At 52.7% G+C, this 13,851-nt stretch overlaps 1 protein-coding gene across 1 annotated transcript in view; it reads right to left on the bottom strand.

The window, feature by feature from the left end:
- Positions 1-7,725, bottom strand: part of ZNF541 (zinc finger protein 541) — a 31,226-nt gene extending 23,501 nt beyond the window's left edge. Inside the window, exons 1-3 of the mRNA XM_075537759.1 lie at positions 7,437-7,725; positions 5,228-5,486; positions 1,459-3,247 (exon numbers count right to left, since the gene is read on the bottom strand). Coding sequence (XP_075393874.1) covers positions 1,459-3,247; positions 5,228-5,486; positions 7,437-7,725 — 2,337 coding nt within the window. The remainder of the gene's footprint in view (positions 1-1,458; positions 3,248-5,227; positions 5,487-7,436) is intronic.
- Positions 7,726-13,851: the final 6,126 nt, after the last annotated feature.

The following is a 13,851-nucleotide window of genomic DNA, read 5'->3' as shown; positions in this document are numbered from 1 at the left end:
CCTCACTAACACTTGGGCGTGGGCAGCGGCGGGGCCGGCATCGTACATAATGGGGGAAAGTGGAACCAGCCTAAGCGTCCGATGGTGGGGACATGCATGAATAAAATGGTGTACAAGCATGTAGCACACTGTTATGCAGCCACAAGAGAGAGCCCTGGTGATACAGTGGGTAAGGCGTCCGGGCCCCAGCCACTCCATGGGGGTAAGAAGCGGCCTGAGACTGAGGATCTCAGAAGTCCTAAATGGGTTTGGTTTCTGGGGGGACACCACCCAGCCACTCAAGACTCACAGTGAGCGGCACCATGCGTGTGCCTCAGAAGGCTTCCCGGCTGTGATCTGGATGGGGAGCAGGCCGCCAGGCCTTTCTTCTATGGATGCGCTGGGCGGATCAGAACCGCCAACCTTCTTGTGAATGGCCCAGTGCTTAACCATGGTCCACCAGGGCTTCCGTGTGAATAATTACTAAAACCCGGTGCCTCTGAGTCCATTCCAACTCACTGTGACCCTGTGGGGCAGGGCAGATTGCTCCTTGGGGTTTCAGAGACTGTAAATCTGTCCAGGAACAGACGGCCTCCCACAGAGTGGGTTCGAAGGGCTGACTTTGTGGGTAGCAGCCCCAGGCTTCCCCCCTCCCCACCCTGATGGACCACCGGGGCTCCTTATGTGGATGAGAAGCATAGTGATGCATGATTGAAAGAACAAAGCAGCAGCTGCAGTGTGTCAGGAAGGTGCCGAACCTGGAGTCAGTCAAGAGAGCAGTAGCCCAACGTCCCTGAGCCAAGACCCCAGAGCAGGACATGCTGGTCTGCAGGGCCAGGGGAGCCGGAGCAGGTGTCAGACGGAGGTGGGACCCCAGGGAGAGCTGCGGGACCCGTGGCTAACAAGGAGGAGGTATGGGGCCATTCCGTGCAGGCAGTTTGGGGAGGGGAGGGAAGCGGAGCACTGGGTCTCTACCTTCATATCCTCTGAGGAATTTGAGGAGGGAAATCCAAAAGACAACTCATGGGGGGTAGGGAGGGGGGCAGAAAGCGGGACGAGAAGAGAGAGTTCAGCAACATAGCAAAACGCCGACAAGCCCCCATTCGGTTTGGGGAGCTTGCATCTCCTGCCCCCTGCATGGCTGCGTCGCAGGATTCACCCAGACGTGTAAAGAAAATGTCTGCACAACTAACAAACGCCGAACCTGCTGCCCCCAGGGGCGACTGCGACACAGAGGGACCCTGTAGGGCAGAGTAGAACTGCCCCAAGGGGGGTGGTTTAGGGCTGTAACTGAACAGAATGTAGCAACTTCCTCCCAAGAGGGGTTGGTGGGTCCAAACCACCGGCCTCTCACAGTCAGCAGCCTGGCGTTTAACTGCTGTGCCACCAGGCATCTCAACAAAAGCTAGAATGGGTAACAGGCTGAAACCCTGGCCCCACTGGGACCCTCGTCAGGGCTGTGCCCACAGGCCCGGGTACCTGGATCCTGTTGAATATGGTCAGCTTGGCCTTGGCGTCCCGTGGTGGGTCAGCAGGGGGCCCGGCCGAGGAGAAGGAGGCCATGGCGACCTGGCTGGGCGAGGCTGAGCAGCACAGGTCCATCTTCACCTTCTCCTTCCGGAAGCCAGAGAAGCGCTGGGCCCTGGGATGGCCTGAGAAGAGCCTGTAGCCTGCACCCCGGGGGCAAGTGGGGCCCTTGTCACCTTTGGAGGGCACTGCAGGGGTGGTGGTGGTGGTGGCAGCAGTGGCGGCAGTGGCAGCGGTGGTGCCGTTCTCAGCCTGAGCTGGCTTTCCAGGCAGCTGGGGGCCTGGCGTCTCATCGCCCCCTTTCTGGCTCTGCCGCATGCTTGTAGAGGAGAACATATCCCCCAGGTCCAAGGCCCCTTTTGCAGATCGTAGCTGCTTGGTCAGAGAGGGGCCATCGGGGTTCACAGGAGGGTCCGGGGCCGCGGGCGCAAGGGACGGTGGTGTGGTGGTTCCCTTCAGCCCTCCCTTGGCTTCCCGCCGGGTGCTGCCGCTGCCACCAGGGGAGGCCTCTCGGGCAAAGGTGGCCGAGGCCTTCCTCCTGCGGGCTGGGGACCCCTCGGGCTCCGTGTCCACAGCAGGGGCCAGTGGAGAGGACTGCTGCGACCATGGCCCAGGCAGTGGTTTCAGGCCAGCCGGCTTGGTCTCAGGCCCAGGGGCGGCCACCTGGGTGTGGGAGAAGATGCGCTGTGACTTGGTGATCATTTGGAACACCTGCATCTGCTCGTGGCTCGCCAGAGACTCCTGTGACTTCAGCAGAAGTTGCCGGAAGAGTGGCGTGGCCTCAGCCGGGAGCCCGCCGGCTTTTGGGGGGTCCTGGGAGCTGGGCTCCCCGGGACTCTGCCACGGTGCCGCAGAGTCGCCCTCCAGCTTGCTCTTCTTGGAGGCCCAGGCGTCGTCGTCCCCAACAGCGGCCCTGGTGTCATTTGGGCCAGGGAAGGGCAGCCGGTCTTCCAGCCCCATGCCGGAGCAGGATGCAGCCTCCATGCCTGGGGAGGTGCCCCCGCCGGGCCCCGGACCGGACTCCGAGCCTTCCCGGGCCGGCGCCGCAGAAGTCTTGTGCACGACGAACACGCTGCTGCCTTTGCTCTTTGGGCAGCCGGGCAGGCTTCGGAGCCACTGGAAGTTTGGGCCAGATGGCTGGGAGCCAGTGGGGACCGTCTGGCCTCGGAAGAGAGGCAGGCGAGCAGGCAGAGGCCCACCGTCCGGCCAGCCCTCCAGGGTGGCTGGGAGCTGCAGGACAGGGAGCTCTGACTCAGGGCCCTCAGGGACCCCGTTCTCCGCCCCCCTGGGGTGGATAGCTGAGAACCCATCAGCACCTCCTGGCTCTTTCCGAGGGGGCCTTGGCTCCTCGGGACCCTCGGTGCCTGGAGCAGAGCCCGAAGAGGCTGGACAGGGGCAGGTGGACACCCTGGCCTCGGGGTCAGAGGGCGCCACGGGGGCCGGCATCTTCTGGTGCACGATGCTGCTGACAATGCAGCGCAGGAGGTCCCGGTTGGGCAGCAGGGAACTGGGAGATCTGGCTTCCGGGGGCACCAGGGCTCGAAGGCTGCCAGGCGCCTCATGGGCATGTGGAGAGTCCCCGCAGGGCTCTTCTTCCGGGGGGGCCTCCTTCAGGATGCACAAGCCATGCTGGACCTCATAGTGGCGGCGCAGAGAGCGGTAGTCGCAGTAGCTCTTGCTGCAGCCCTGCTCGATGCACACGAAGGGCTTGGTCTTCTGATGGGTCAGCATGTGTCCCGTCCTGCAGGCCAACACAGGGGAGACAGTCAGCGGCACCCTGGCATGGGCCCCTGCTGTCGGAGACCACCGCCAGGGCCACTGCTCCCTTGCCTTCAAACAGATCCCTCTGACCAAATCAACCAGGCCCGAGCATGCCCCCCACCTCCCAGACTCCGGGTCAGTTGGCAGGGAAGTTGGGAAAAGGCACCTGGCTCTGGGCACCTGGGCAATTAATGAGCCACACGTCAGGCGCCCCCCACCTCCTCTACCCCCAAGGACAAAAGGAGACAGCAAAGCATTTCGATTCAGTGTCCTGTTCCCTGAGTACAAGTGCCCGCAGAACTGTTCTTGCCAGTAGCTCCTAGCAGCGTTCTTCTGAACTAAAGTTTCGATGTTCTCAGCAAACCCAGACCCGTGCATTTGAACATCCAATATTTCAGTCAGCAGCCAAGTCCTTAGCTGTGGGCTTAGCTGCTATGCCGGGGGGGGGGGGGGAGAATCCTTTTTATGTGCCCACATTGGTTTCCTGAATGTAAATGACTATGTCACCCCCCTGGGTTCCTAACTGCCCTACTGTGGGCTCACTCACTGCCCACCCCCGGATTCTGACTACCAGTGACCCTGTAAGAGAGGGCAGAACTGAGCCTGTGGGTTTCCTCGGCTCTAACTCTTTACGGGAGAGGAAAGCCCCATCTTTTTCCCTCAGAGAGGCTGGTGGTTTCGACCTGCTGGCCTTGCAGTTAACAGCCCAGCGTGTAGACATTACGCCACCAGGCCTCCTTCCCAGCAGCTCTTACTGCGCGGGCAGCTCTCATGAATGCAGCATATGCGAAGCCCAGGAAGTTACCCATCCCCCTTCTGCCTGCGGGAAGAACCAGGGAGGGACTGTGCCTGTCTGTTATGGCCGAGTGGACTGGGACTCCAGGAGACCTGAGTGTCAGCATGAAGCTGTGCTCTGCCAGGTCCCTGGACTCTGAGCTTCAGAAGCAGACTGTCGGGTCTGTCTTCCGAGGCACTTCTGTGTGGGTTCACACTGCCGACCTCGCGTGTGGTGAGCTCAGAGCTTAACTATCTACGCCACCCAGGACTCCAGAGAGGGGATTAGGAGAGCAATGTTACAGCCCCAGCTTGTGCCATGGGGCCAAGAGAGGTCCGGGACATAGAACTGGCCAATGGAAGCTTCCTCTGCTGAGAGCCAGGAACACAGGGAAAAGCTGGAGGGAGGGGAGAGGGCACCTCCTACCTTTAAGCTTCCCAAGTAAAGAAGCCTGTCTTCCCTTCCCTCATTGGCAAAAAAAAAAAAAAGTTTCTCTTTGAAGACATGAAGAACAAAAGGGATGTTTGCTCTTAACTCTGATAAGGGGCTTCCTTTTAAAAAGCAGTGAGGTGGGGGAGGTGGTGGTGGAGATAAAAAAAAAAAAAAAAGAAAACCCAGCATCTTAGTCTGTGCTTCAGAGACAGAGCATCCCTGCAGTCCTTAGCCCAAGGTCTCCTGCAACAGGTGCCTCAAGCACGGTTATCATGTTCCCCCACGCTCTGGCTGCCGTGGAATCAATTCTGACCTGCAGGACCCTCTGGGACTGATGCAAACTACCCCACAGGCTGTCAGTCTTTACAGATTCCAATTGTTTCACCTGTGTCCTGGGGAGCAACAGCGGTTGGATGTGAACTGCAGACCTCTCAGTCAATGGCCCTGGCAGCTGCCAGCCTTCCCTCCTTAGCTAACCCATGCCCAAAGCTCCCCCCTGGGAGCCACAGCAGTGTTTCCCCACGAAGGTGAATTTGGAGGATCCAAGGAGGATGGCCACCGGAGTAGGGAGCCCCAGTTTGAAGCCCCATTTATACACATTGAGGAGATCAGGAAGTGGGCGGACCCAACAGGATGGGACAGGCGGGTGTGAGGTCCAATGGACACTTAAGGGGGTGGAGAAGACACAGGTGCACGACTCCGTTTAAGCTCCTCCCCAAGTCCTCAGCCCTCCCCTGACCAACTCTCACGTACAGGTGGTCCTGCCGCTTGAAGGCCTTGCTGCAGATCTTGCAAACGTGCTTCCTCTCTTGGCTGTGTGTCAGGTAGTGCTTACTGAGGGAACTGGCACTGCTGAACACCTTCCCGCACAGGCTGCAGTCCAGGAGCGGATTCTGGGGGGAGCTGTGCTGCCGCTTGCCTCGACGGCTACTCCCGGAGGAGCCGGAGCTGGAGCCAGCCCTGCCGCCTTCCTCAGCGTCTTTGGGCGCCTTCAGTGTGCCCAGTCCCAAGTCTAAGTGGAAGGGGAAAATATAGGTTATAGACAGACAAGCACGCGAGATATCAAAGGGCCAGGCACTAAGCAACCTAGCAGAAGGAGAAAGCATATGGGTGAACAGAGATTCAGTACTGCGATGGGGTGGGGGGGAGAGGGAGGGCAGGTTACCTACAGAGAGTCAGACCTCCCCCTCTGCTCCGCGCTGCCCCATCTGCTGCGGCTAAGAGAGAATAGCTTTCCACTGCCCAGCGGAGGGAAAAAGTTCAGAGGTCCAGGGCTCAGTGCCTCGCTGCCTGCAGCCTCGGGCAGAGCCCACCCATAGCCATGCACCAACCACCCCAGGGCGATGCCCCATTCCCGTGTCATGCTCGATCGGAGGACACTGCCCGTGAGACTCTTTCCTAGGGCAGAGGGACCAAGGCAGATGGGGAGGGCTGGGGCGACACCACCAATGGGCAATCTCGGGGAGGGCTGCTGGGAAATATATGAGAGGCAGGGGAGGAGGGGAAGATGGAATCAAGAGGCAATGGAATTGGCCCAGGAACTTTCTGGAGCCTCCCGCCACCCCAACGCCTGCGGAAAGAGTCGGAACTGACCGCGGTCCTGTTTCTGCGTCTTTACAGGAGCGGACAAAACCCCACTGCAGTTGAGACGATTGCGACTCATGTTGACCCACAGGCCTATACACCCATGGCTGCGAATACTCAGGGGAGCAGGCAGCCTCTGCTTTCTCCTTTGGAGCAGCCGGTGGGTTTGAACTGCTGGCCTTGTGATTAGCAGCACAAAGCTTAAAGATTTAGGCCATCCCCAGGTATCCCAGAGGTCCTCCAAGTTACTCGCAAAGGCTAGTCTAGCTGATTTCCTTCATCTAAGACAGTGGTTCTCAACCTTCCTAATGCTGCCACCCTTTCATACAGTTCCCCATGTTGTGGCAACCCCAACCATAAAATTATCTTCGTTGCTCCTTCAGAACTGTCATTTTGCTACTGTGATGAATCAGGTGACCCCTGTGAAAGGGTTGTTCAACACACACACCCCCAAAAGGGTCGTGACCCACAGGTTGAGAACTGCTGATCTAGGATACTGGGTCCCAGGGAGAAAAATGGGTTTTCTACTCCTGTAAACAGTTACAGTCTCAGACACTCACAGGGGCATCCGATAGGGTCACTATGAGTCGGCATGGACTTGATGGCAGTTGAGTGGAGAGTTTGAGGGGATTGGGAAAAATTCCCAAGCAGAGCAATATGCTCCCTTTGCCCCAGTGGAAAAGGGACCTTTTCTGAATCAGTCCCTAGCTTTTGTGGATCCCAGCACAATGAAATCTGTGACAACTTCCTTGTTCCCCCATTTATGATGACGATACTATTGGTCCGGTTGGGAGGATTTGTATCTCGTTCACACTGAGTTGTAATCCATTCTGAAGGTTGCTGCAGTCCTTCAGTATGAACTGCCACCAATGCTCAGCGGACGCAGCCGTCAGATCTCACTGCATTGGGTAAATCTGCTGCACCAGACCTCTTCAAAGTGTTGAAAAGTAAAAGACGTAACTTTAAAGACTAAGGTGTGCCTGGCCAAAGCCATGGTACTTTCTGTCGCCGCAGAGGCATGTGAAAGCTGGACATTCTGAGCACTATGGGCTGCCAAAAGAGCCCACAAATCTGTCTGGGAAGAAGTATGGCCAGAATGCTTCTTAAAAGCAAGGATGGCGGAGACGCTGTCTTCCGTACTTTGGACATGTTAGGGGAGAGACCAATGCCTGCAGAAGTCAAAGCCCTCAACTTGAAGGATTGACACAGCACCTGCCAGCATGGGCTCACACACAATTGTGAGCATGGCGCAGGCTGGGCCCTTTCATCCTTGAAGCCAGCGCTGACTCGATGGCACTTCACAACACCACCACCCCTAGCTGGCCACCGGCATTTTCCCAGGCCCCGAGAGGCCCCTGGAGGCCCTGGACGGCCTCACCTTGTAAGCAAGCCTGAGAGTCTGGGTCCGCATACTCCTCCAGCAGCTTCACAGAATCGCTGTCCTTCCCCGAGTACAGACTCAGGGTGTCTAAGTTGTCCTCCAGCACCTCGCCGGGCACGTCGGGTGCCGACAGGTTGGGGTCTAGGCCAAGACCGCTCAGGCCGGCATAGAGCAGGTCTCGTGTGTTGGGACCCAGGTCCCGATTGAGGGTGTCACTGCAGTTGAGGCCCTGGCTCTCTGAGAAGGAGGAGAGGGCCCCCTCGTCCCCAAGGCTGTACTGCTCCATGGCACTGCGATGCTGCCCGGTCCTGGCCGAGAGCTGTTCTTCAGACAGGCGAGGTTGCCTGAGCGGATGGTCTTGAACTCCTAAAAACAAATCAGGAGAAATAAAAAACATGGAAACGTGGCAATAGAGCCTGGTGGGTGGAGCTCGGACCTGGGACTCAAACTACGTTGAGTTTGAGTGTCTTCTCTGCCGTGTCACAGCCACTCAGCCTGGTGCAAGCCCCTGAAACTCCTCCAAGAGGAGAGCACCCATCTCTTTCTTCATCGTCCAACGATGCAGGCAACACCCAGCAGGCCTACTGGGCAACAGAGCCTGGTGGAACCCCAAGACCATGGCTCTTAGTCACCTTTCAGGTCTGGAAATGAACTCACCCTCATGGCTCAATTTTCAGCTGAACAATACTCACTGCCATCAAGTCATGCTGACTCACAGCGACCCTGTGGTACAGGGTAGAATTGCCCTTGGGAATTTCCAAGACTAACTTTTTATGAGAGCAGAAACCCCCGTCTATCTCTAGAAGCTGAACAACAGCCAGGTCTCTACAGGGAACAGGTAAACTAGGGAGGATGCGCACGTCAGAATCATCAGCCATTTTGAGATCACGAGGGCAGCATCAAAGTTCAGCAGGGACAGAGAAAGAGGAGGAATAGGAACAGGAAACACAGGGGGGAAGTGGGATGCATGATGTTCCTTTGTAGAGATAGCAGTCAATGACCTAAAACAAATGTGCATGACTTGTTGAATGGACAACGGATCTGCTCTGTAAACCTTCATCCAATTCACAATTGAAAAAAGACAAATCATTTTTAAGACTGAAAACAAGCTAAGAACAATCCTGGGTCCCTGAGGCCCAAATAGTTCAGCCACTAATGGAAAGGTTGGCGATTCCTAACGCAAGCAGCAGCCTCAGAGGAAACGTCTGCTTCTGAAATGACGGCCCCCATGAAAACCCAACCCGGCAAATGCGCGGGGTCGTCATGGGTCAGTACAGTTTGGTTTGTTTCTGTCATTACATAGCATTCACATGTATTAAGGGCTCTCTCTGCACCGTTACACTACATGGTTTCCATGTATTCATTAGCTCATTTGTCACAGGCACCTGGAGGGAGGGGGAACACCCCAACAAACTCACTGCCACCGAGTCGATTAGGAATCATAGTAGAATTGCGGCTGTGGGTTTCTGAGGTTCTTTACAGGAGCAGAAAACCTCCTCTTTCTCTCTCAGAGCAACTGGTGATTTGAACCTTTTATAAAACCAAAATCAAATCGCAAGCTTTTGGAAAGTAACCCACCCTGGGTTTCTAGCTGCAGAAATAACCGCCGGCTCCCATTTCCTTGATGCTGAGAGTCCATCTGACCCACTGCAGGTCAGACCTGCTCCTGATTCATGTGTCTGAGTAGATTTGTGTTCTATAGGGCTTGCAATAGCTGATTTGGGGGAGCATATCACCAGGCCCTTCTCCCAAGTACCTCTAAGTGGTCTTAAACATCACCCTTTCCATTAGCATCCCAGTATAACTATATGCACCAAATGCCCGTAGTTAGGTACATGATATTTACTATGACATTCTTTAAGGAGCCTTAGTAGCAGAGGTTACACGCTGGGTTTCTAATCATAAGGTCAGAAGTTCAAACCCAGTAGCCGCTCCTTGGGAGAAAAATGAGGCTTTTCACTCCCATAAAGACTTATAGCCGAAAAATGAGTTGATCCCAAGGGCTCAAGTAGAAAGAAAATGGTGGGGCTTTTTGTATAGTTGCATCTTTAAAGAAAATGTTTTGAAAACGATGATGGCAACATATGTACAAATGTGCTTGAAACAATGGATGTATGGAATGTGTTAAGAGCTATACAAGCCCCCAGTAAAATTATTTTTAAAAAAGACTTACAGACTCAGAAGACTTAACCTACAGGAGCAATTCTGCTCTGTCCCACCGAGTCACCATGAGTTGAAATTGACTCGATAACACTGAGTTTTAGGAGTGGGTGACAGTTTGGAGGGAGGGAAGGAAGGAAAGAGAAAGGAAGGTTGCAGAGAGAAAGCGGAATGTCCACCTGGGCGACAAGGGTGTTTTTACTTAGCCTGCAGTGTATTTTAGCATTTTCCCGTTGGTGATCAAGTTGAAGCATCTAGAACAGTGCTGCCTCAAAGAACTCGGTGTGCTGGAAGGGAAGTCCTGCATCTGTGCTGCCCAAGGGGCTGGCCGTTGGGCACTTGGCATGTGGCTCATGTCCTTCCTTTGTGGATGAGGTTGTTGTGAGTTGGGAGCCACAGGTGACAGAAGCAACAACCACACATTTAAATAGCTACAAGTGCTAGTGCTTTGGACATCAGAAAGCCGGTGATTTCACGGAGATCTCACGTTAGGTTAACAATTTGCACCTTGTATTTAAACAGCTGAGTATCTGTCAACATCAGGTCCACATTCCTGCAAAGCAACAATTGGCTGCGAGTTGAGAAGCTGCAGTTAGCTGTCTTCCCAAAAAGCAAGCATTCACTAATTTGCCACACTCCCCACTATTCCCTGTTACCCCACTCCCATGCAGTTTCACTTGCTTTATAGATCCTGCCAAGCTCTTGGAGGCATCTGATTTTATGACTCTAATTTGAACAATTTCCCTTAATGACTCTTTCTCTCTGAGGAGTCCTAGGGGAGCGGCTGCAGTACTGGGCTGCTAACCAAATGGTCGACAATTTAAAACCACCAGCTGCTCCCTGGGAGAAAAATGAGTCTTCTTACTCTTATAAAGAGTTACAGCCTCAGAAACCCACAGGGGGTGGGGATGGGCAGTTCTACCCTGTCCTACAGGGTGGCTAGGAATTCAATGGCAGTGAGTTTTGGGGAGGGGAAGGTCAAAACTACTTTCGTAAGAATAGTCAGCTGAACCTGCCTTTTTATCTTCTCAATAAAGTTTTCCAAAGGCTACAGGATGCATGATATTGTAAGAGGCTATATGCAGCAAGGTCAGCAGTTTGAAACCACCAGCCGATCCATAGGAGAAACATGAGACTTTCTACCCATAAAGAATTAGTTTTGGGGGAAACCGATTACAAGGATCTACATATAACCCCCTCCCTGGGGGACAGACAACAGAAAAGTGGGTGAAGGGAGACGTTGGACAGTGCAAGATATGACAAAATAATAATTTATAAATTATCAAGGGTTCATGAGGGAGGAGAAAAATGGCTGATGACGCCAGGGACTCAAGTGGAGAGCAAATGTTTTGAGAATGTTGAGGGCAATGAATGTACAAATGCGCTTTGCACAATTGATGTATGTATATGTATGGATTGTGATAAGAGTTGTATGAGCCCCTAATACAATGACTTAAAAGAAGAATTAGTTTTTGAAACCCACAGGGGCAGCTGTACCCTGTCCTGTAGGGTCACTGAGTCAGACTTCATGGCAGTGAGTTTGGTTTTTTTGGCTGATTGCAGAAATGCACAAATGCCATTCCGTGAAAAATAAACAATGCCATGCGGAGGCCTGTTACTTCTTTTGTTGTTCTTTTCCGGAAAGATGCCTTTGTAAGATAAAGATGTTATGCTAAAACGTAACAAATTTCTTCTTGCTTTTTTAAAACACGTTATTTTTTAAAAGTTCCTTCCATTTTGCTAACAGTCTCTGAGCAGATAGAATTCACATAAACTCAAATTCTCTGGGGTCTTCAGTAATCTTTTTAAGTGTGAAGGGGTGCTGAAAACAAAAGGCTTTGAGAACTGCTGCTCTAAAGAGCAAGCCCCTGGCTAGGTTACAATGGAACATTTTATCATTTGAACTCCCTTTGACCCATTTTTAACTTGTTCTAGTTTTTAATGGTTTCTGCTTTCTTTTTGATTGAGGTTTTTCTCTCCTTTTTTTTTAAACATTTTATTAGGGGCTCATACAACTTTTTCTCTCCTTCGTTATGTTAGTTTTTTTTCTTTGCTCTTGTATGTTTTTTTGGTGTATTAAATCCAGCATGGGTGAATCTCGAGAGACAGTAACTGGGTTACTGGTTTCTTGGGGGCCTGGCATGGGAGGTTTGGGTGAAATAGGGAGCTAACAGCAGTGAGTTTAAGAAGAAAATGTTCTAAAATTGATTGTGGTGATGCCTGTACAACTCTTCCTGTTATGACTGAACTACTGACTTGCATGACATGTGGATTATGTTCCAATAAATAAATTTATTTAAGTATAAGAGAGAAATAAGTATAGAGAAAATCCACTGTAAATATGAAAACTTATGCAGAGAAGTCAATGTAATAGGAATGAAAGCCTGGATCCTGGAGGAAGACTGCCGAGTTCAAATCCTGGTCATTACCCCTATTCCAGTGACTTTAGAAAATTACCCAATCTCCCTGTGTCTCGGTTGCCCATCTATAAAATAGGCATAGCAATTGTACATTAAAGAGGTGTCGTTAGTAAAGACGTATAAAAAATAAAATAACGAGCAAGTCCTGGGTGTGCGCATGCATCTGCCCATGCAGGTGTGTTTACTTGTGGGTGTCTTTGTTTACTCTATTAAAATGAACCAAAACATGAATGCAACTGAAAGGTTGGCAGTCCACCCAGAGGTTCCTCAGAAGAAAGACCTGGCCATTAAAACCCAACAGAGCAAAGTTCTATTCTGACTCACAGGGAGCACCGTGTGACAGAAAGAACCCAAGGGCAACTGATTTAAAATTTAAAACACACACACAAATTCTAAACTGAAAAAATTCCAAACTGACAGACGGCCATCATGCTTCCTAAGGCCCCTGTGCTGTTCTTAAATACTTTATTAAGTTCCTGTCAACACCAAGAGAATCCCAAAGGTTTTACGTTTAATAATCACTTTCTGATATCTTTTAAAATACGTCTGGCAACACTGAGCTGGCAATTCCACATGACAACCTTGAGCTGGCACCACTTATTTGGAAGCTGCCCTGGCTTACCCCAGCCCTTGCCACTACCCCTCTCACCTAATGATCCCCTTGCAGATACCTGAGTTGCTACCCTGAGCAAGAGAAAGCAAATGCTTTTAAAAAATGTTTTGCCAGAGGTCTCAAGCTGAAGACATTCAATAATGGATTAGTAAATACTTGCCTTCCACGGAAGGGCTCAACCAGTGCAAGATAAAACCTTCTTACCTGACTTCCCAAAGCAGTCACTTGCGCTTCGTTGGCAAAGACCACACACCTAAGTAGCTCTTGGCATGGTTTGAAACGCTGCGGAGAAAGAGGGGAGCCATGGGCTCCAGCGGGTCTTTGGACAGATGCAAAGGGATGAAACTCACCAGAGGAGCCGCGCGGATCTGCAGGCGACGGCTGAGCCCAGGTTAGGCTCCGCAGAGAGGGGGTTCGGGTGACAGGCCAGTGGCTATTTCCTTGTGAATCACTGGGTGGTAAATTCTAAACATCCAAGATCTTTGCCACAATCCACAGCCTTTCCCTCAGGCTCTGAAAGCAAAGCAGGCAGTGGAAAGGAAGGGACGGTCAGATTTGGGGTCTCCAAAGCAGCAAGGTCTCAGGTGTGAAACTGAGGGAGGGGACAATTTGTGGAAGAAGGAAGAAAGCAGGATGGGGCCGGATCCTGAAGACAAGAGTTGTTCCGTTTTTAAAAGCTCCCCCCCCACTCCCTTCCCAAGGAACCTGGAAGGTTTTCCTGAGAGAAACCTAACCCGGGTGGAACTGACGATGAAAACGGATTTTGTTTCTGGTGTGGGGTTTTGTTTTGTCTGCCTTGCTGGACGGATGGCGGAGCTTGGGGGGCAAAAGTAGTTTTAGGCTAGGAAGAAACGGGAAGAACTGGAGTTGGGTTTGTTACAGTGGGAGAGAAATTCCAAAGAATGACGACCGGATTGGCGCCGTAGGTGGGAAGAGATGATTTTTGGGTTGGATAAATGATCCCCGAATGAAGGCGAAATTGGGGTAAGTGAGGTGGGGGGAGGAGGGGGTTGGGGAGACGCTGCTGCTGCTACAAGAAGTTTCTAGAATAAAGGGGGGTTGTTTTTGCTGGAAGGTCCTACAAAGGGCCTTCAAATCTGGGTCCCCCTCAAATAAGACTTTTCGAGGAGAGGGGGGATTTTTAGCAGCGGGGGGGCCTGAGCAGAATGCAAGGCCCCATGCAGAAAGCGGAGGTCGGGTAGGGCCCGCGGCGCGAGCG

Source organism: Tenrec ecaudatus, chromosome 18, assembly GCF_050624435.1.
Source record: "Tenrec ecaudatus isolate mTenEca1 chromosome 18, mTenEca1.hap1, whole genome shotgun sequence".
Taxonomy (NCBI): Eukaryota; Metazoa; Chordata; class Mammalia; order Afrosoricida; family Tenrecidae; genus Tenrec; species Tenrec ecaudatus.
The sequence above is the reverse complement of the archived record's forward strand: the minus strand, read 5'-3'. Positions and strand labels throughout refer to the sequence as shown.